The sequence below is a fragment of the Rhinoraja longicauda genome, unplaced genomic scaffold, assembly GCF_053455715.1.
Source record: "Rhinoraja longicauda isolate Sanriku21f unplaced genomic scaffold, sRhiLon1.1 Scf001700, whole genome shotgun sequence".
Lineage (NCBI taxonomy): Eukaryota > Metazoa > Chordata > Chondrichthyes > Rajiformes > Arhynchobatidae > Rhinoraja > Rhinoraja longicauda.
In genome coordinates, this window is record NW_027602915.1 from 2872 (window position 1) to 25000 (window position 22129).

The window sequence follows — 22129 nt, forward strand, 5'->3', positions numbered from 1 at the left end:
CAAGAGGCACAAGAGAGTGTGAGAGAGGGTGTGTGTCTGTGAGTGAGAATGTGTGTATGTGACAATACATGTGAGTAAGTGAGTGCGTGTGTGTCAGAGTGCGTTTCTGTCAGGGTGTGTGTGTGTGTGGGAGTGTGTCAGGGTGTGCGTGTGTGTGTGTCAGGGTGCATGTGTGTCAGGGTGTGAGTGTGTCAGGGTGCGTGTGTGTGAGTGGTGCGTGTGTGTCAGGGTGTGTGTGTCAGGGTGCGTGTGAGTGTGTGTGAGTGTGCGTCAGGGTGCGTGTGTGTGAGTGTGCGTGTGTGTGTCAGGGTGCGTGTGTGTGAGTGCGTGTGTCAGGGTGCGTGTGTGTGAGTGGTGCGTGTGTGTCAGGGTGCGTGTGAGTGGGCGTGTGTGTCAGGGTGCGTGTGTGTCAGGGTGCGTATGTGTGAGTCAGGGTGCGTGTGAGTGTGTGTGCGTGCGAGTGAGTGTGCGTGTGTCAGGGTGCGTGTGTCAGGGTGCGTGTGTGTGAGTGTGCGTGTGTGTCAGGGTGCATGTGTATGAGTGTGCAAGCTGCCCGTGTGCCAGGGCCCCGCACTGTCTGTGGTGCACTCACCCAGCTTGTGTTTCATTGTGAGGGGGTTGTCGTCAGGTGGGTAGACCAGGATCCTGAACTCCTCAGCCAGATTTTCAATCATCCCATCAATGTCGATCTTTGGCACTGCAGGGAAACAGACAATGCATGTCGTAGTTATGAGCAGTGCACAACGCTGACAACTGGAATCATGACCCTGACCCACTCTGCCCCACACATTACTGTGGATGTCTGTATGTACACGCATGTTTGTTTGTATTTGTGCATGTGCCTCTGAATATGTGTGTTTGTGCATGTACCTTGTGTGTGCATGTATGTATGTATGTGCGTGGCTCCTGTGTGTGTGTGCGCGCGCATGTGTGTGCAGGTATGCATGTATGTGGCTCCTGTGTGTGTGTGCACACGCATGTGTATGTGTGTGGGTATGCGTGCATGTATGTATACGCGTGGCTCCTGTGTGTGATAGTGTGTGCATGTATGTATGTATGTGCATGGCTGTGTGTGTGCCCATGTGTGCGCATGTATGTATGTGCGTGGCTCCTGTGTGTGTGCATGTGTACGTGTGTGTGTGCCCCATGTATGTGCACCCTGTATGTGGTTGTACGAGCGTGTGGGTATGTATGTATGTATGTGCCCCCGGTGAGTGTGTGTACATGTGCTGTGTATGTGTGTGTACGTGTGAGTGTGTGTATTCGTGAGTGTGTGTATGTGTGTGTATGTGTGTATGTTGTGTGTGTGTGTGAGTGTGTGTATGTGTCAGTGTGTGTGTGTGTGTGTATGTGTGAGTGTGTATGTTGTGTGTATGTGTGAGTGTGTGTGTGTGTGTGTATGTGTGTATGTATGAGTGAGTCTGTGTATGTGTGTATGTGCGTGAGTGTGTGTGTGAGTGTGTGTGTATGTGTGAGTGCGTGTATGTATGCGTGAGTGTGTGTATGTGTATACGTGTGTGTATACGTGTGTGTGTGTGTATACGTGTGTGTGTGTGCATACGTGTGTATGTGTGAGTGTGTGTATGTGTGAGTGTATGTGTGTGTATACGTGTGTGTGTGTATGTGTGTGTGTGTATGTGTGTATGTGAGAGTGTGTATATCCATGCCCCTTGTTCGTTCCTCTCACTGTTTGTTTAGGGGCCCCGTGTCCCAGCCCTTGTGCTGGAGGCACTGCCAGCTCTCAGTGTGCCAGTCTGAGTGTTGAGGCAGGCCTGGCTCCACCCTGGTTCAACCTCCCTCACTCAGCTGATGCCCAGACCACACAGCGACCTCTGCTGCCCACCAGTGGACCACAGGGGTCCCACCTCCCCACCAGTGGACCACAGGGGTCCAGCCTCCCCACCAGTGGACCACAGGGGTCCAGCCTCCCCACCAGTGGACCACAGGGTTCCAGCCTCCCCACCAGTGGACCACAGGGGTCCAGCCTCCCCACCAGTGGACCACAGGGGTCCAGCCTCCCCACCAGTGGACCACAGGGGTCCAGCCTCCCCACCAGTGGACCACAGGGGTCCAGCCTCCCCACCAGTGGACCACAGGGGGCCCGCCTCTCTCTCCCTCACCCCACGTCGGGCAAAGAGGCAGGTCTTCAGAATTGAGGGACAAAAGTTTAGGGGTAACATGAGGGGTAACTTCTTTACTCAGAGGGTGGTGGCTGTATGGAATGGGCTTCCGGTGGAAATGGTGGCGGCAGGCTCAATTTTATTATTTAAGAGTAAATTGGATAGGTATATGGATAAGAGGGGATTAGAGGGTTATGGTCTGAGTGCGGGTAGATGAGACTAGGTCAGAGAGAGTGGTCGGCGTGGACTGGTAGGGCCGAACGGGCCTGTTTCCGTGCTATAGTTGTTATATGGTTATATGGTCTTCCAGCAAAAGGACAGCACCCACCTCCAGCGCCCTGCCCCCTGATCCCACAGCCCCTGCCCCCTGATCTCACAGCCCCTGCCCCCTGATCTCACAGCCCCTGCCCCCTGATCTCACAGCCCCTGCCCCCTGATCTCACAGCCCCTGATCTCACAGCCCCTGCCCCCTGATCTCACAGCCCCTGCCCCCTGATCTCACAGCCCCTGTCCCCTCCTCTCCCCGCACCACCGGGTTCTCCCCGTGACCGCACTGGGTTTTCTCCGGGTGTCCGGTATCCTCCCACCCTCTAAAGATGTATAGGATTGATGATTAATATGGCTTTAGTAAAAATCGTAAATTGCCCCTGGTGTGGACAGCATTAGTGTGCGGGGATCGCTGGCTGGGTCTCAGTGGGCCGAAGGGCCAGTTTTCGTGTTGCGTCTTCAAACTAAACCACCCTTGCCCCTTTTTTAAACACATGTGGCTTCCAACAGCCAGACCTCTCAGGAGCTAGAACAGTGGACAATGGGCCGAAGAGTTTAATTTAGTTTAGAGATACAGCGCGGAAACAGGCCCTTCGGCCCACCGAGTCCGCACCGACCAGCGATCCCCGCACATTAACACTATCCTATACATACTTGGGATAATTGTACATCCATACCAAGTCAATTAACCTACAAACCTGTACACCTTTAGAGTGTGGGGGGAAACCGAAGATCTTGTGGATCTTCGCAGGTCACAGGGAGAACGAACAAACTCGGTACAGGTAGCACCCATGGCCGGGATCGAACCTGGGTCTGACACGGTAAAGCAGTAGCTTTAACCAGTAGATAGACAGCAGCACAGAGATCACAACATAAACAAGGGAGGGGGGGGGGAAGAGCGGTCAGTCAGCCTCTGAGAAGGGGAGGTGGGAACCAAGCCGTTCTACCACAATGACCTAACTTCATCCAAGATAGAGACACAAAATGCTGGAGTAACTCAGCGGGACAGGCAGCACCTCTGGAGGGAAGGAATGGGTGACGTTTCGGGTCGAGACCCTTCTTTAGACTCAAGTCAAGTCTCAGACCTTTCTGTCCTAGGCCTCCTCCATTGTCAGAGTGAGGCTAAACGCGAAGTGAAGGAACAGCATCTCATATTTCGCTTGGGCAGCTTACAGCCCAGTGTGGGAATCTTGATATCTCTCACTTCAGGTAACCCCGGCATTCCCTCTCTCTCTATCCCTCCCCCACCCAAGTCACACCAGCTTCTCGTTCTCACCCAGCAAACACCTAACAACAGCCTGTTTCCTTTATCATCATTACGTTTTTGCATATCTTTCATTCATTGTTCTTTATCTCTCCACATCACCGTCTATATTTCTCCTTTCCCTTCTCCCTAACCAGTCTGAAGAAGGGTCTCCACCCAAAACGCCACCCATTCCTTGTCATTATTTAATTATATGGACGCGGGCGTTTCGATCGCCCCAACACAGGAGCTTTGATCATCGGCTGCGGGGACTTTGATCGTCCCGACTGCGAATGGTTCGACTGCCCCGACCGCGGGAGAATAAAGAGGAAGAAGGTGGGACTTTATTGCCTTCCATCACAGTGAGGAATGTGGGGGATCAGCTGTGGTGGAAGTTCATGTTAACTTTCATGTAGTTGTGTGTCTTGTTGCTTTTTTCCGTATGCCTGTATGGTAATTCACATATCACAGTATCTTAATTGGCACGTGACAAAAAAGACCTTTGAAACCTTTAAACGATGCGTCTTGTCACATCTGCAGCCAAAGCAAATTCGCAAGCTGGCTAAATTGTAGCCTTTCTTCGCCGGAGGCTGTTGTTGACCTCACTGCAACATCTCGTTACCTCTCTACTGTCTCTGAACTGTTAGCCCAGTGGTTCCGACATTTTCCTTGTCCTCCGTCCCCTTTGATTTCTCGGTTTCACATCTTACCCTTCCATATCTCTGTGTCTCCCTCCCCTCTGACTCTCAGTCTGAAGAAGGGTCTCGACCTGAAATGTCACCCGTTCCTTCACTCCGCAGATGCTGCCTGTCCCGCTGAGTTACTCCAGCATCTTGCGTCTTATCTGCAGTTTAAACCAGCAGCTGCTGTTGCTTCCAACAGCTCTGAGCAGTAGGCAGCCTTAACCCAGACTGACAGAGACCAGCACTCCCTCGAAGCGTCACGCTTCCCTCTTACACAAACAATAGCAAACATACAAAATAGGTGCAGGAGGAGGCCATTTGGCCCTTCGAGCCAGCACAGCCATTCATTGTGATCATGGCTGATCATCCACAATCAGTAACCCGTGCCTGCCTTCTCCCCATATCCCTTGATTCCACTAGCCCCTAGAGCTCGATCTAACTCTCTTTATAGAGAAGGCAGGAACGGGGTTCTGATTTGAGAATGATCAGCCATGATCACATTGAATGGCGGTGCTGGCTCAAAGGGCCAAATGGCCTCCTCCTACATCTATTGTCTATGGTCTGAAGGTAAAGGACTTGATTTAACAAAGCCAGCATCGCTATTCATTGTGATCATGGCTGGTCATCCACAATCAGTAACCCGTGCCTGCCTTCTCCCCATATCCCTTGATTCCGCTAGCCCCTAGAGTATCTTACTCTCTTTTAAATTTATCCAGTGAATTGGCCTCCACTGCCCTCTGTGGCAGAGAATTCTACAAATTCACAACTCTCTGGGTGAAAAAGTTCTTTCTCACCTCAGTGTTAAATGGCCTCCCCTTTATTCTTAGACTGTGTGGCCCCTGGTTCTGGACTCCCCCAACATTGGGAACATTCTTCCCGCATCTAGCTTGTCCAGTCCGTTCATAATTTTATACGTCTCTATGAGGTCCCCTCTCATCCTTCTAAACTCCTGTCAACTCTCTTCCCACAACTCACAAGTCAGGTCCTCCATTTCTTCCACTTTGTTCTGGTCGAGCGCCAGGGCCTCCAGGTTGCGGAAGTACGTCTGCAAGACGGGGTTCTCAAAACTCTCCGGCCTGTTGTCAGAAGTTCAGAAGTTCTTACATTCCAGGAGCAGATTAGGGCATTCTGCCATCAGGTCTACACCAATATTTAATCATGGCCGATCCATCTCTCCCTCTCAACCTCATTCCCCTGCCTTTCCATAAAGTTCATCGAACAGTCCTCTCTCTCGCCTGCCGCTGCACATGGCACCCCCCCTCCCCACCAGGCAGTTCCCCCTTTATTCTTGGCGCCCGCCCCCCACCATCAACCCGTCCCCCCATCAACCCCGCCTCCCCACCAACCCCGCCCCCCCGCCAATCCCCCCCAACCAACCCCGCCCCCCACCAACCCCGCCCCCTTCTCTCTTCCCGTTTTCCCCCCTGCTATGATCAGTCTGAAGAAGGGTGCCCGACCTGCAATGTCACCCACCCATGTCTCCCGGTGATGCTGCCTGACCCAAAGAGTCACTCCTGCACTTTTTGTAAACTGGCACCTGCAGTTGCTTGCGATTCCGCACAACCGCAAGCTGTTTGCGTGCACGAAATTTGCAGGCTCAACCCAATGCAGTTCCAGTGGCAAAGGACCCAGGGCATAAAACCGTCTTCAAAGACGCAGTGGGCAGATTCACAGCCGCTCGATAAAGCTATTGTCTGAACCTCCGCTGACCTGTACTTGAAGTGGAGTTTCTGCACCACTTTCTTCATCTTCTCGATCTGATCTCGATTGGCCTCCGCGCTCTTTGGAAAGCTGACCTTCCTGATGTCGTCAGCAAATGGCAAGAAGGTCAGGTGGAATCCTGAGGACAACACAGATGGTTTATTGACACCCACCCGACAAGTCAAGTCAATTTTATTTGAATAGCACATTTAAAAACAACCCACGTTGACCAAAGTGCTGTACATCAGTTCAGGTACTAAGAACAAACATACAATGGCACACAAACATAACAGCACATAGAAACATAGAAAATAGGTGCAGGAGTAGGCCATTCGGCCCTTCGAGCCTGCACCGCCATTCAATATGATCATGGCTGATCATCCAGCTCAGTAGCCTGTACCTGCCTTCTCTCCATACCCCCTGATCCCTTTAGCAAAAAGGGCCACATCTAACTCCCTCTTAAATATAACCAATGAACTGGCCTCAACTACCTTCTGTGGCAGAGAATTCCACAGACTCACACTCTCTGTGTGAAGAAATGTTTTCTCATATCATATCATATCATATCATATATATACAGCCGGAAACAGGCCTTTTCGGCCCACCAAGTCCGTGCCGCCCAGTGATCCCCGCACATTAACACTATCCTACACACACTAGGGACAATTTTTACATTTACATTTACCCAGCCAATTAACCTACATACCTGTACGTCCTAAAAGACTTCCCCCTTATCCTTAAGCTGTGACCCCTGGTTCTGGACTCCCCCAACATCGGGAACAATCTTCCCGCATTTAGCCTCTCCAACCCCTTAAGAATTTTATATGTTTCTATAACATATAGGAGGCAGCACATACATAAACAGTTCACAGCGCCCCCTCAGAGGGCCTCAAACGCTAGGGAGTAGAAATAGGTTTTGAGCCTGGACTTAAAGGAGTGGATGGAGGGGGCAGTTCTGATGGGGAGAGGGATGCTGTTCCACTGTCTAGGAGCTGCAACCGCAAAAGCGTGGTCACCCCTGAGCTTAAGCCTAGACCGCGGGATAGTGAGTAGCCCCAAGTCGGCCGACCTGAGGGACCTGGAGATAGAGTGGTGGGTTAGAAGATTTTTGATATGGGGGGGGGAGGGGGCAAGCCCATTTAGGGCTTTGTAGGACAAGACAAAAGTTTTTCATTGCACCTCGCTACACGTGACAATAAACTAAACTGTAACTAAGAAGGCATTTTACATGCTCACACTGCCCATGTGTAGGGGAGATACATGAAGCTTCAAGGAGGTACGAGGGTGCCACAATGGTAGAGTTGCTACCGCACAGCACCAGAGACCCGCGTTCGATTCTGACCACGGGTGCTTGTATGCACAGAGCTTGCACGTTCTCCCCGTGACCTGCGTGGGTTTTCTCAGGAATCTCCGGTTTCCTCTCACACGCCAAAGTCAATAGTCAATATTATTTGTCACATACACACGCAGTGAAATGAAAGATTACCCACAGTCCAACAATAAGAGCAATAAAAAGAAACAATAACACACACAATCACAAACCAACACAAAACAAAAAGAAACATCCATCACAGTGAGTGTCCTCCAGTCACCTCCTCACTGTGATGGAAGGCCAGAATGTCTTTTCTCTTCCCCTACCCAAAGACGTACAGGTTTGTTGGTTAATTATATTGGTATAGTTGTAAATTGTCCCTTGTGTGTGTAGGAAAGTGTTAGTGTGTGGGGATCACTGGTCGGCATGGACTCGGTGGGCTGAAGGGCCTGTTTCTGCGCTGTATTTCCAAACTTAACAAAACTAATCTACAGATGTTGATTTACAAAAACAGACATAAAGTGTTGGAGTGACTCAGTGGGTCAGGCAGCATCTCTGGAGAACATGGATAGGATGGATAGGTGACGTTTAAGGCCGGGTCACTAATCTGATCTGCCTGCACATGATCCATATTCCCCCAGACTGTGGTTCCACATGTGGGTACAGAATAAAAGGACGTATCTTTAGATAGATGAGGAGGAATTTCTGTGGTCAGAGGGTGGTGTATCTGTGGAATTCATTGCCACAGACGGCTGTGGAGGCCAAGTCATTGAGTATTTTTACGGCAGAGATTGACAGATTCTTGATTAGTGCGGGTGTCAGGGGTTATGGGGAGAAGGCAGGAGAATGGGGTTGAGAGGAAGAGATAGATCCGCCATGATTGAATGGCAGAGTAGACTTAATGGGCCGAATGGCCTAATTCTGCTCCTATAATTTATGGACATAGGCTGTATTTGATTTGCTTGCTTGAACCTTAGAATGGATGTCAACCTTTCCACAGAAATATGGTCAAAGCTGGGATCTGACTGCCCAGAGCAACTGAATATACTCCCCATAAACCACTGACCACACAGTCAGTGTGATGTGGGAATTTCTGGAAGAGGATGGGTGGTTTGTGGAGTGTTTAGCCCAGGAGCTTTACGTGCCGGGAAGGCAGGATGAGGGGGAGATGGCAGCATGGAATGAGGGAAGCAGAGGGGATGTTGAGCAGGGCAATGAATGGATGTGTAAGAAGGAACCGCAGATGCCGGTTTAAACCGAAGATAGACACAAAAAGCTGGAGTAACTCAGCGGGACAGGCAGCATCTCTGGAGAGAAGGAATGGGTGACGTTTCGGGTCGAGACCCTTCTTCACACTGGATGGATGAATGGATGTGATAGGTGTAAATTCCACAGGTAACAGGAAACAGTGTCCCTTATAACACCCTTTTGTTAGACAAATAGAGGGATTGACAGGAAACAGGATATTGACCATTTTTCAATGGAAGACAGGGACAAAAAGCTGGAGTAGCTCAGCGGGTCGGGCAGCATCTCTGGAGAGAAGGGATAGGTGATGTTTCGGGTCGGGAGCATTCTTACGACGACCCAAAACGTTAGCTGTTCCTTTTCTCTGGAGATGTTGCCTGACCCGCTGAGTCACTGCAGCTTTTTGTGCCTATCTTCGGTATAAACTAGCATCTGTAGTTCCTTCCTACACACATTGGTCAATGGTGAAATGGGTGGACATGTGTCCTCTATTGCACCATTTGTTAGGTGGTAAATGGGGGAATTGTTTACCAATGACAAGGAACAGGACAATAGACAATAGGTGCAGGAGGAGGCCATTCAGCCCTTCAAGCCAGCACAGCCATTCAATGTGATCATGGCTGATCATTCTCAATCAATAACCCAAGCAAGCCTGATTTCCGCTTTCTCCCAGATCTCTACATCACTTCACATTTCAGTGCTCATCCATTCCGATACTGCTGCAAAATGCTCTGGAATATTTAGCAGTGATTTTGCATGAATTTAGGACTGAGATGAGGAAACATTTTTTCAACCGGAGAGTTGTGAAGCTGTGGAATTCTGTCACAAAGGCAGTGGAGGCCAATTAGAAACATAGAAAATAGGTGCAGGAGGAGGCCATTTGGCCCTTCGAGCCAGCACCACCATTCATTGTGATCATTGTGATCATCCACAATCAGTAACCTATGCCCAACTTCTCCCCATATCCCTTGATTCCACTAGCCCCCAGAGCTCTATCTAACTCTCTCTTAAATCCATCCAGTAATTTGGCCTCCACTGCCCTCTGTGGCAGAGAATTCCACAAATTCACAACTCTCTGCGTGAAAAGGTTCCTTCTCACCTCAGTTTTAAATGGCCTCCCCTTTATTCTAAGACTGTGGCCCCTGGTTCTGGACTCCCCCAACATTGGGAACATTTTTCCTGCATCTAGCTCATCCAGTCCTTTTATAATTTTATATGTCTCTATAAGATCCCCTCTCATCCTTCTAAACTCCAGTGAATACAAGCCTAGTCTTTTCAATCTTTCCTCATATGACAGTCTCGCCATCCCAGGGATCAATCTCGTGAACCTACTCTGCACTGCCTCAATTACAAGGATGTCCTTCCTCAAATTAGGAGACCAAAACTGTACACAATACTCCAGATGTGGTCTTACCAGGGCCCAATACAACTGCAGAAGAACCTCTTTACTCCTATACTGAAATCCTCTCGTTATGAAGGCCAACATTCCATTAGCTTTCTTCACTGCCTGCTGTACCTGCACGCCAACTTTCAGTGACTGGTGTACAAGGACACCCAGGTCTCGCTGCACTTCCCCCTTACCTAACCTAACACCATTGAGATAATAATCTGCCTCCTTGTTTCTGCCGCCAAAGTGGATAACCTCACATTTATCTACATTATACTGCATCTGCCATGCACCTGCCCACTCACTCAACCTGTCCAGGTCACCCTGCAACCTCCTAACATCCTCTTCACAGTTCACACTGCCACCCAGCTTAGTGTCATCCACAAACTTACTAGTGTTGCTTCTAATTCCCTAATCCAAATCATTAATATATATAGACAGACAATAGACAATAGGTGCAGGAGGAGGCCATTCGGCCCTTCGAGCCAGCACCGCCATTCAATGTCATCATGGCTGATCATTCTCAATCAGTACCCCGTTCCTGCCTTCTCCCCATACCCCCTGACTCCGCTATCCTTAAGAGCTCTATCTAGCTCTCTCTTGAGTGCATTCAGAGAATTGGCCTCCACTGCCTTCTGAGGCAGAGAATTCCACAGATTTACCACTCTCTGACTGAAAAAGTATTTCCTCATCTCCATTCTAAATGGCCTACCCCTTATTCTTAAACTGTGCCCCTGGTTCTGGACTCCCCCAAAAATTGGGAACATGTTTCCTGCCTCTAACGTGTCCAACCCCTTAATAATCTTATACGTTTCGATACGGTCCCCTCTCATCCTTCTAAATTCCAGTGTATACAAGCCTAGTCAGCGCCTGCAGTCAGGATGGAGCCCGGTCTCTGGAACTGCATGCGCTGTAAGGCAGTGACTACCGCTGCACAACCTTGCCGCCCTACTCTTGTACCTAAATCCAGTTTAGTTTAGTTTATTGTCACAGTGCAAAGCGGACAGACAATCCATGATTACAATCCATGATTACAATTGAACCATTTACAGTGATACATGATAAAGTGAATAACGTTTAGTGCAAGGTAAAGCCAGCAAAGTCCGATCAAGGATCGTCCAAGATTTTTACTGAACTGTATACATAAAAGGCTTTTGACTGTACGTGAAAGGTACAGATGTTGAAAACACACACCTCCAGATTCAGGGACAGCTTCTTCCCAGCTGTTATCAGGCAACTGAACCATCCTACCACAACCAGAGAGCAGTGCTGAACTAATCTCTACCCCATTGGTGACCCTTGGACTATCCTTGATCAGACTTTGCTGGCTTTACCTTGCACTAAACGTTATTGCCTTATCATGTATCTATACACTGTAAACGACTCGATTGTAATCATGTATTGTCTTTCCGCTGGCTGGTTAGCACGAAACAATGGCTTTTCACTGTACCTCGGTACACGAGACAATAAACTAAAGTGAACTGAACTCTTCCGACACCCTTGTACTTAAGTATGATAGCGCCAATGTATGGTAAGATATCACTGGACCGCATGCATAAAAGGCATTTAACTGTAGCTAGGCACATGTGAAAATAAAGTACCATTGAAGATAGACACAAAATGCTGGAGTAACTCAGCGGGTCAGGCAGCATCTCAGGAGAGAAGGAATGGGTGACGTTTCGGGTCGAGACCCTTCTTTGGACTGGTTAGGGATAAAGGAAATGAGAGATATAGATGATGATGTAGAGAGATAAAGAACAATGAATGAAAGATATGCAAACAAGTAACGATGATAAAGGAAACAGGCCTTTGTTAGCTGTTTGTTGGGTCACTCCAGCTTTTTGTGTCTCTCTTCGGTTTAACCCAGCAGCTGTAGTTCCTTCCTACAAAGTGCCGTTGAAGATTGGGTGTTGAGTGGACCCGTTGGCCACTGACCTGAAGGCAGGATCTGCATCTTCTGGTCGTCCAGCTGCTCGTGCTGTGGGACCATGGCCACGAACCGAGGTGGCGTGTTGCGCCGCGGGGTGTACCGACAAACGGCGTACACCCCTTTCTCCAGGCACTTGGTCAGCAACGCGCTGAACAGACTCGTGCTTCCTGTTGGCCATACAAGCACAGGCAAAAATCAGATGAGCCAGGCACTAGGACCCTGTAGAGTCAGCGGTGAGCAGAGAGCCAGCGGGCAGCGGAGAGGCAACGGCCCCTGGTCGCTGAACTAAGGTTATGCAGATGCTGCCCGACTTGCCGTGCCTCCGCTTACGATAATTTCGGTTTACGATGGGTTTGTCGGAACGTAACCCCATCGAAAGTTGAGGAGCACCTGGGTAAAGGTCGGTCACCCACGCGTCAGTCGGTCGAAGGGCCCACAGCCGAGAACAAAGAGGGCGAAGGGGGGGGGGGGAACAACGAGGGGCCCGGCGAGGGGGGGAGAACAACGAGGGGCCCCGGCGAGGGGGGGGAGAACAACGAGGGGCCCCGCGAGGGGGGAGAACAACAAGGGGCCCCAGCGAGGGGGGAGAACAACGAGGGGCCCGTCGAGGGGGGGAGAACAACGAGGGGCCCGGCGAGGGGGGGAGAACAACGAGGTGCCCGGCGAGGGGGGGAGAACAACGAGGGGCCCGGCGAGGGGGGAAGAACAACGAGGGGCCCCGCGAGGGGGGGGGGGGGGGAGAACAACGAGGGGCCCCGCGAGGGGGGGAGAACAACGAGGGGCCCTGGCGAGGGGAGGAGAACAACGAGGGGCCCGGCGAGGGGGGGAGAGAGAACAACGAGGGGCCCGGCGAGGGGGGGGGGGGAAGACAACGAGGGGCTGTGAGGCAGCCGCTCTACCCGCTGCACCACCGCGTCTTTGTGGGGAATGGCCTGATCAGGGGCAGGAGGTGGATCCTTGAATGAGGACCTGTGGGGAGGGGAATGGGGTTGTGGATTGGGGAGGATGGTGAGATGGGCAAATGTGGTGGGATGGTGGGGAGTCTCAAAGCAGCGAGGCCAGGAAAAGAGGCACTCCTTGTGTGCAGCCCACACCAGGCTGGTCTTAATGTAGCGTGTTGTACATGGAGAGCTGGATGAAGACAGCAGGCGGGGCTCGCTGTGTACGGGGAGCTATGAAAACAGCGCCGCATGGTGATGCCATCCCTTGCCCAGTTTCTGGAAATCCTGCCACACAAGGCGGCACCCACACAAGCATGGTGCCCACACAAGCATGGTGCCACACAAGAATGGCGCCCGCACAAGGTGGTGCCACACAAGAATGGCGCCCGCACAAGGTGGTGCCACACAAGCATGGCGCCCGCACAAGGTGGTGCCACACAAGCCTGGTGCCCACACAAGCATGGTGCCCACAAGCATGGTGCCCACACAAGCATGGTGCCCACACAAGCGTGGTGCCACACAAGAATGGCGCCCGCACAAGGTGGTGCCACACAAGCATGGTGCCCACACGAGGTGGTGCCCACACAATCCTAATGCATGCTGAGAAAGCAGATGGCCCAGGTTCAGGGTGACGTGGGTGGAGGCAGGTACAGTAGTGGTGATCAAGAGCCTTTCAGACAGGCACGTGGATATACACGTGTGGAATGGAGGGATCATGTGCAGGAAGGGGAGACTAATTGAACTAGGCATCATGTTTGGCAGACATTGAGGGCCTGTTTCTGTGCGGTGCTATTTTACGTTCACCGTTTGAAGCCTAACAGAGGAGGCGGGGGTGTTGCTATGAACTAGTTGGACCTTGCGATCTTGCAGCTTGTGGCAGAGTATCACTCAACGCCCTCAATGGGATTCATCCCCACTGACCCCTGCCTGCAACGGGTGGTAAACACAGAACAGTACAGCACACGTACTGTTCGGCCCACAATGTCCATGCAGAACATGATGCCTAGATCAACTCTTATATGCCTGCACATAATCCATATTTCTCCATATCCAAAAACCTCATAAAAGCAAGTGCCCTGTGTAAGTGGCAGTGACTGGAGGTGTGGGTTACCTGTTATGAACTCCTCCTCAGGGTAAACGAACTGCGAGGGCCTGGTGTGATGGTGCTTCTTCAACAGAGACAATGGTTTGAAGCCAATGAGGACCAAGCTCGGATTATCAAACCTCTTCAGCTCTTCAGTTTCTTCCTTCTCCAAGACAATCTGTCTTTGTCCATAGACCTGGTTTCCAGAGCACAAGAGCAGGCTTCAATCTCTGTGGCCTCACACTAACAATCCTCACCTATAGGGGCGGTCACGGTGGCACAGCGGTAGAGTAGCTGCCTTACAGCGAATGCAGCGCCGGAGACCCGGGTTCCATCCCGACTATGGGTGCTGTCTGTAAGGAGTTTGTACCTTCTCCCCGTGGGTTTTCCCCGAGATCTTCGGTTTCCTCCCACACTCCAAAGACGTACAGGTTTGTAGGTGAATTGGCTTGGTAAATGTAAAAATTGTCCCGAGTGTGTGTAGGATATAGATTTAGAGATACAGCGCGGAAACAGGCCCTTCGGCCCACCGAGTCCGCGTCGCCCAGCGATCCCCGCACATTAACACTATCCTACACACACTAGGGACAATTTATCCAGTCAATTAACCTACAAACCTGTACGTCTTTGGAGTGTGGGAGGAAACCGAAGATCTCGGAGAAAACCCACGCAGGTCACGGGGAGAGCGTACAAACTCCGTGCAGACGGCGCCCGTAGTCAGGATCGAACCTGAGTCTCTGGCGCTGCATTCACTGTAAGGCAGCAACTCTACCGCTGCGCCACCGTGCCGCCTAGTGTTAATATTCGGGGATCGCTGGTCGGTGCGGACCTGGTGTGCCGACGGTATTTTCGCGCTGTATCTCTAAACTAAACTAAACAAGGTGTACCATGTGTTCCAAATAAGTCTTAGTCATACCGCAAGGGAAACAAGGCCGTTCGGCTTAGCCGGTCCAAGACGCCCAGTCCCATTTGCCTGCATTTTAGTCCATGCCCCTCGAAACGTGAAGAAGTTCCCGACCCGAAATGTCACCCATCTGTTTTCTCCAGACATGCTGCCTCAGTTACTCCAACACTTTGTGTCTATTCCTCAAAATCTTTCCTATCCGTCTACCTGTCCAAGCAACAACATTTGACGAGCTGCATAGGAGCTGCACCAGGGCAGGCTGAAGTTGCAGGTTTTAACCCCACAAGCTTGAAGGACAAGAGGTTTTGAGAGAGAAGTCCAGACTTTAGGACTCCGGTTTCCTCCCCATCCCAAAGACGTTCAGGTTTGTTGGTTAATTGGCTTCTGTAAATTGTAAACTGTCCCTAATGTTTCGGACGGTGCTCGTGTACAGGGGGGGGGGGGGGGGTGGGTGATCGCTGGTCAGTACCAGCGATCACCATCAGGCCTGTATCTCGAAAGTCTAATGAGAGTTCGAGGCTGTGCCTGGACTCAATGGGCTGATTGGCCTCCTAAGAGCAATGCAGGTGGTGGAGACAATAGGCAATAGGTGCAGGAAGAGGCCATTCGGTCCTTCGAGCCAGCACCACCATTCAATGTGATCATGGCTGATCATTCTCAATCAGTACCCCGTTCCTGTAGGTTCATTACCTGGGCCTTTCTGGTGTCACTGGGCAGCAGCAGGCTGCCGGTCTCACTGTTAAACCAGCGGGTTTTAGTTTTGACGGGCTCGTTGGTCTTTCGGTACAGGCGGACTGCAGACGGTCTCTTGGCATTGTGGACAAGGTTGTACACGCCGACCGACAGCTCCACACCTCCTCCCAGCTTCAGGTTCAGCCTGGGACAAGGGAGAACACACGTCAGCATCACCACAAACTGCTTACCGGATAGTGAAAGGTCTGGATACAGTGGATGTGGAGAGGATATTTCCACTAGCACCTGACGCCACAACCTCAGAATGAAAGGACGTACCTTCAGAAAGGAGATTTCTTTAGCGAGAGGGTGGTGAATCTGTGGAACTCAATGCCACAGACGGCTGTGGAGGCCAAGTCAGTGGATATTTGTACGGCAGAGATTGACAGATTCTTGATTAGTAAGGATGCCAGGGGTTACGGGGAGAAGGCAGGAGATTGGGGTTGAGAGGGAAAGATATGTCAGCCATGATGGAATGGCGGAGTAGACTTGATGGGCCGAATGGCCTAATTCTGCTCCTCTCACTTATGAATTATGTGTTTGTTCTCTCAGAGGAATTTAAGTTCGCAGGAAGGGACAGTTTAATCTTCCTCATTGATGCATGTTTGAAGTGAACATGTATCGTCATGTCCGTTTAAGACATGTCACCGTTTGACATGACGATACAGGTAAGAAGCAGGTCGCTCTAATCCACCTGCCCCCATCGCCTTTAGCTCTGGCAGATACAGCACCACTAATGCAGAGTTGACTCGATGGGCCGTAAGGCCTGATTCTGCTCCGAGACATAATCTTAGACACGTGTGTCACGGTCCACCCTAAAGAGGGAGAGGGATCAGGAACCGCAGGTGTTTTAGGAGCCAGGAGAAGCTCAGCCTGAGGTGGCTGACCTGGTGACCGCTCTTTTCTTGTATTCCTTGGCCCAGATTTTCCGAAGCAGGTCGTCCACTTTGGCCGATTCCTTGACCTGAATGCCCACATCTTCATCCGCCGACTGGTTCTCAATGTCACAGTAGAAGAGCGACTTGTCGAACCCACCAGGCTTCCTCAGGTGCAACAGGTCGAGGATGATACCTAAACAACGGCAGGGGTAAACCATCGTCAACACGCCAGCTACAGGCTGCCACAAGCCCTACAGCTTTACCCCCTAAGGGCTGCACGGTGGCGCAGCGGTAGAGGTGCTGCCTTACAGCACTTGCAGCACCGGAGACCCGGGTTCCATCCCGACGTAGGGTGCTTGTCTGTACAGAGTTTGTACGTTCTCCATGTGCCTGCGTGGGTTTTCTCCGAGATCTTTGGTTTCCTCCCACTCTCCAAAGTCGTACAGGCTTGTAGGTTAATTGGCTTGGGATAGTATTAATGTGTGGGGATCGCTGGTCGGTGTGGACATGGTGGGCTGAAGGGCCTGTTTCCACGCTGTATCTCTAAACTAAACGAAGTGATATTTGAGGGAATTCCAAACGCTTTGGAATTCCTTCCTCATCACTCCCTCTCAATCTCCTTCCTTAGGTTACTATAAGAAAATAACTGCAGATGCTGGTACAAATCGAAGGTATTTATTCACAAAATGCTGGAGTAACTCAGCAGGTCAGGCAGCATCTCAGGAGAGAAGGAATGGGTGACATTTCGGGTCCAGACCCTTCTTCAGACGTCTCAACCCAAAACGTCACCCATTCCTTCTCTCCTGAGATGCTGCCTGACCTGCTGAGTTACTCTAGCATTTTGTGAATATATGCCTTCCTTAAGTTACTAGTTAAATCCAATTCTTCACCAGAAGTTTCACTACTTCTTTTACAAGACTCAAGTGACCTCACCTTCAACAATACTAATTTGATTAGTACGGATGTCAGTGTCAGGGGTTATGGGGAGAAGGTATATCAGCCATGATTGAATGGTGGAGTAGACTTGATGGGCCGAATGGCCCAATTCTGCTCCTATCACTTATGAACATCCAACATCCAAGCAAGCCTGATTTCCGCTTTCTCCCAGATCTCTACATCACTTCACTTTTCAGTGCTCATCCATTCCGATACTGCTGCAAAATGCTCTGGAATATTCAGCAGTGATTTTGTATGAATTTAACACTGAGATGAAGAAAAACCTTTTCACCCGGAGAGTTGAGAATCTGTGGAATTCTCTGTCACAAAGGCAGTGGAGGGCAATTAGAAACATAGAAAATAGGTGCAGGAGGAGGCCATTCGACCCTTCGAGCCAGCACCACCATTCATTGTGATCATGGCTGATCATCCACAATCAGTAACCTATGCCCAACCTCTCCCCATATCCCTTGATTCCACTAGCCCCCAGAGCTCTATCTAACTCTCTCTTAAATCCATCCAGTAATTTGGCCTCCACTGCCCTGTCGCAGAGAATTCCACAAATTCACAACTCTGGGTGAAAAAGTTCCTTCTCACCTCAGTTTTAAATGGCCTCCCCTTTATTCTAAGACTGTGGCCCCTGGTTCTGGACTCCCCCAACATTGGGAACATTTTTCCTGCATCTAGCTCATCCAGTCCTTTTATAATTTTATATGTCTCTATAAGATCCCCTCTCATCCTTCTAAACTCCAGTGAATACAAGCCTAGTCTTTTCAATCTTTCCTCATATGACAGTTCCGCCATCCCAGGGATCAATCTCGTGAACCTTCGCTGCACTGCCTCAATTACAAGGATGTCCTTCCTCAAATTAGGAGACCAAAACTGTACGCAATACTCCAGATGTGGTCTCACCACGGCCCAACACAACTGCAGAAGAACCTCTTTACGCCGATACTGAAATCCTCTCGTTATGAAGGCCAACATGACATTAGCTTTCTTCACTGCCTGCTGTACATGCACGCCAACCTTCAGTGACTGGTATACAAGGACACCCAGGTCTTGCTCCACTTCCCCTTTACCTAACCTGACACTATTGAGATAATAATCTGCCTCCTTGTTTTTGCCGCCAAAGCGGATAACCTCACATTTATCTATATTATACTGCATCTGCCTACTTACACAACCTGGATGTTTTCAAAGAGAATTAGATTTAGCTCTTTGGGCTAACGGAATCAAGGGATATGGGGAGAAAGCAGGGACGGGGCATTGATTTTGGATGATCAGCCATATTGAATGGCGGTCGGTGCTGGCTGTAGGGCTGAATAGCCTACTCCTGCACCTGTTTTCCATGCTTCTATGAATTATGCTGTGTATTACTACTGTGCAGTGTGCTAGACTGAACAGCGTGTGGTGTTACTGTTGTAGTGGCTGGCAGACTGCGTCGTACAGATATTATTGCTTGCATAGCAGCGGGGGCAGCCACCCACCTGTCTCACGGAGGTCGCTGGCCTTGGTTCTGGCCATGCGTGCCTTGGAGCTGTCGTTGGCGTGAGGGTCATCGTCGTTGGTGAACAGCATGATGCGCTTGTGGCTCAGCTTGAGCCTGACGTCGCTGAAGAGGGTGGAACAGGCCCACAGCGCCTCTCCCACCGAGACGTCCCGGCTGTGGCCTAGGTCCTCCCTGAACATCTTGTTCCCCTTCTCGCCTTGGTACCGATCCAGTTCCACCACTCGCTTGGCACCTGTTTCCAGACAGATAGATAGACAGACGCTTGGTACTGTGTCGGAAGGAACCGCAGATGCTGGTTTACACTGAAGGTAGACGCTAGGTTCTGCAGCAATTCCGCGGGTCAGGCAGCATCTCTGGAGAAAAGCAATAGGTGACGTTTCGGGTCGAGACCCTTCAGACTGACACTTCCCTGAGTGAGTGAGACCCAGATTGAGTGTGTAGGAAGGAGATACAGATGCTGATCTCCTCTGCCTACATGTGATGCATATCTCTACCTAAAAGCCTCAACACGTACAGGTATGTAGGTTAATTGGCTGGGTAAATGTAAAAATTGTCCCTAGTGGGTGTAGGATAGTGTTAATGTACGGGGATCGCTGGGAGGCACGGACTTGGAGGGCCGAAAAGGCCTGTTTCCGGCTGTATATATATGATATGATATGATATGATAACACCACTATCGTATCTGCCTCCTCCACCACCCCTGGCACCCACTATGCTCCGTCTAAAAAACTTGCCCCACACATCTCCTTTAAACTTTCCCCCTCTCACCATAACGTTTTGCCCTGCAGTCCTTGACATTTCTACTCTGGGGAAAAAAGTTCTGACTGTCCATCCTCTTCATAATACTTCATTGTACACGTTATCTCACATAACTCTATGTACTCGGGTCTCCTCTCAACCTCGGACCTTGTCCCAACTCTCCTTACAGGTAACACCCACTGATCCAGGAGGCTTTCTGATACGGTAAATCAGTGCTTCTTAAACTATTTCAGTCTCATTCATCCGTGAGTCTTTATCACAACATTTCATTCACCCCAAAATAATTTCATTCACCCTTGGGTGAACCATTCACCAGTTTAAGAAGCACTGCTGTAAATGGTTCCGACCCGAAGCGCCACCCATTCTTTTTCTCATGACCCACTGAATTACTCCAGCACTTTGAGTCTCTCTTCAGCATTCTGGTAAACCTCTTCCGTGCCCTATCCAAAAGCCTTCCCATCCTTGCTGTAATGGAGTGGCCAGAATTGCAAGCCATACTCCAAATGGGCCGAATCAAAGTCCTATTACACTACAAAATGGCTCCCTGAATCTTATCTTCAATGCCCTGCCCAATAAGCTGAAGCATACCATATACTTTCTTTACCATTCTATCTACTTGTGTTGCCACTTTCAGGGAGCGATGGACTTGGACCCCATATTTTTGAAGTTAGTCTATAATTTAGGTATGGCCTTCCTTAGTAAGTGATTGAGCGTTTTTTGAAGCAAGCAGGAAATAAATGAAATGCACTGATACAAGAGCAGAATGTCATAAATAACTATGTCTCCATTGAAGATGGTGTTCCTTGTTCATCTAATGTGCGAAAGTACAAACTATGATGAGCTGTAGCATGTTCTATTTTCTAAAGTAGGAGAAGACTTGATCATATTGAATGGCGGTGCAGGCTCGAAGGGCCGAATGGCCTACTCCTGCACCTATTTTCCATGTTTCTAAGACAATGATGTAATGTTCATAAAAGGAAAGGGTTGGGATTGGCAGAAACAGAATGTGGCCAACAGCTGACAGGATGAGCTACTGAAACAAATTTAAATGCCGGGGTGGTGCAGCGGTAGAGTTGGCACCTCACATCGCTGGAGACCCGGGTTCGATCCCGACTACGGGTGCTGTCTGTACGGAGTTTGTACGTTCTCCCCGTGACCTGCGTGGGTTTTCTCCGAGATCTTCAGTTTAAGAATAAGGGGTAGGCCATTTATAACTGAGATGAGGAAAAACTTTTTCAGTCAGAGAGTTGTGAATCTGTGGAATTCTCTGTCTCAGAAGGTAGTGGAGGCCAATTCTCTGAATGCATTCAAGAGAGAGCTAGATAGAGCTCTTAAGGATAGAGGAGTCAGGGGTTATGGGGAGAAGGCAGGAATGGGGTACTGATTGAGAATGATCAGCTGGCTCGAAGGGCCGAATGGCCTCCTCCTATTGTCTATTTCCTCCCACACTCCAAAGACGTACAGGTATGTAGGTTAATTGGCTCGGTGTATTTGTAAATTGTCTCTAACGTGTGTAGGATAGTGTTAGCGTGCGGGGATCGCTGGTCGGCGCCGACCCGGTGGGCCAAAGGGCCTGTTTCCGTGCTGTATCTCTAAACTAAAGTAAAAACTAAAGCCAGATTTCTCATTGGGCAAAGAAATGTCTTCACACAAGGTGTGAAGGTGTGAGAAGTGCACAATTTGTGGTTGATGCAGAAACTGAACACTGAATCGGCTGAAGGAAATGGGGAGGAAGAAGCGAGTGGTGAATGGGACCTGTGCAAAAGCAAATTGAAAACAGTCGCAATCATGAATTATCATGAATTATCTTTCTTAATCTCTGGACATCCTGTATCATTTCACAGCTAATGCGGTGCTCTTAAAGCAACTCGTGAAAATAATACCTTGGAATTATTCCTCAGGCAACATCATGAAGCAGATTTCTTGGTTGTAACTGCAGTCCTGTTTATGGATAGAGAGCGTATTGACTGCTTGCATCACTGCCTGCTTCAGCAACTCCATCGGCCAGAGCGGCACAGTGGTAGAGTTGCTGCCTCACAGCGCCAGAGACCCGGGTTCCATCCCGACTACGGGTGCTGTCTGTACAGAGTTTGTACGTTCACCCCGTGACTGCGTGGGTTTTCCCCGGGTGCTCCGGTTTTCTCCCACGTGCAGGTTAATCAGCTTCAATAAAAATTGTAAATTATCCCCCGTGTGTGTAGGATAGTGCTAGTGTACGGTGATCGCTGGGTGGCACGGACTAGGTGGGCCGAAGGGCCTGTGTCTGTGCAGCATCTCTAAACTAAACTAAAGGAGATTACAAAGAATGGGGAAAGGACACTGCAAGGAACACACCATACCTGGGTTCAAACAGAGTCGCCTGGATCTGGCAGGTGAACCTACCTGGAGTGTCCAGGTCATGGAGGACATAGATGTGCTTGAAGTCAACAGAGTTCTTGTGCTTTCGAGTGCCGAAGAAGACAACCGCCAGGAGGTCACGGTCACTGCTGATGATTTT

The 22129-nt window shown here is 50.1% G+C and overlaps 1 protein-coding gene across 1 annotated transcript; it reads right to left on the minus strand.

Annotated features, from left to right (window-relative positions):
- Window positions 1–506: 506 nt before the first annotated feature.
- On the minus strand, window positions 507–22126 carry LOC144591742 (X-ray repair cross-complementing protein 5-like; the record flags this gene model as incomplete). The annotated part of the gene is made up of 9 exons (XM_078395771.1): window positions 507–697; window positions 5289–5389; window positions 6024–6153; window positions 11894–12055; window positions 13941–14109; window positions 15508–15694; window positions 16437–16620; window positions 18851–19105; window positions 22015–22126. Coding segments are annotated over 9 exons (1476 nt in total), but the record flags the coding sequence as incomplete, so codon positions are not given.
- Between the last annotated feature and the right edge of the window lie 3 nt (window positions 22127–22129).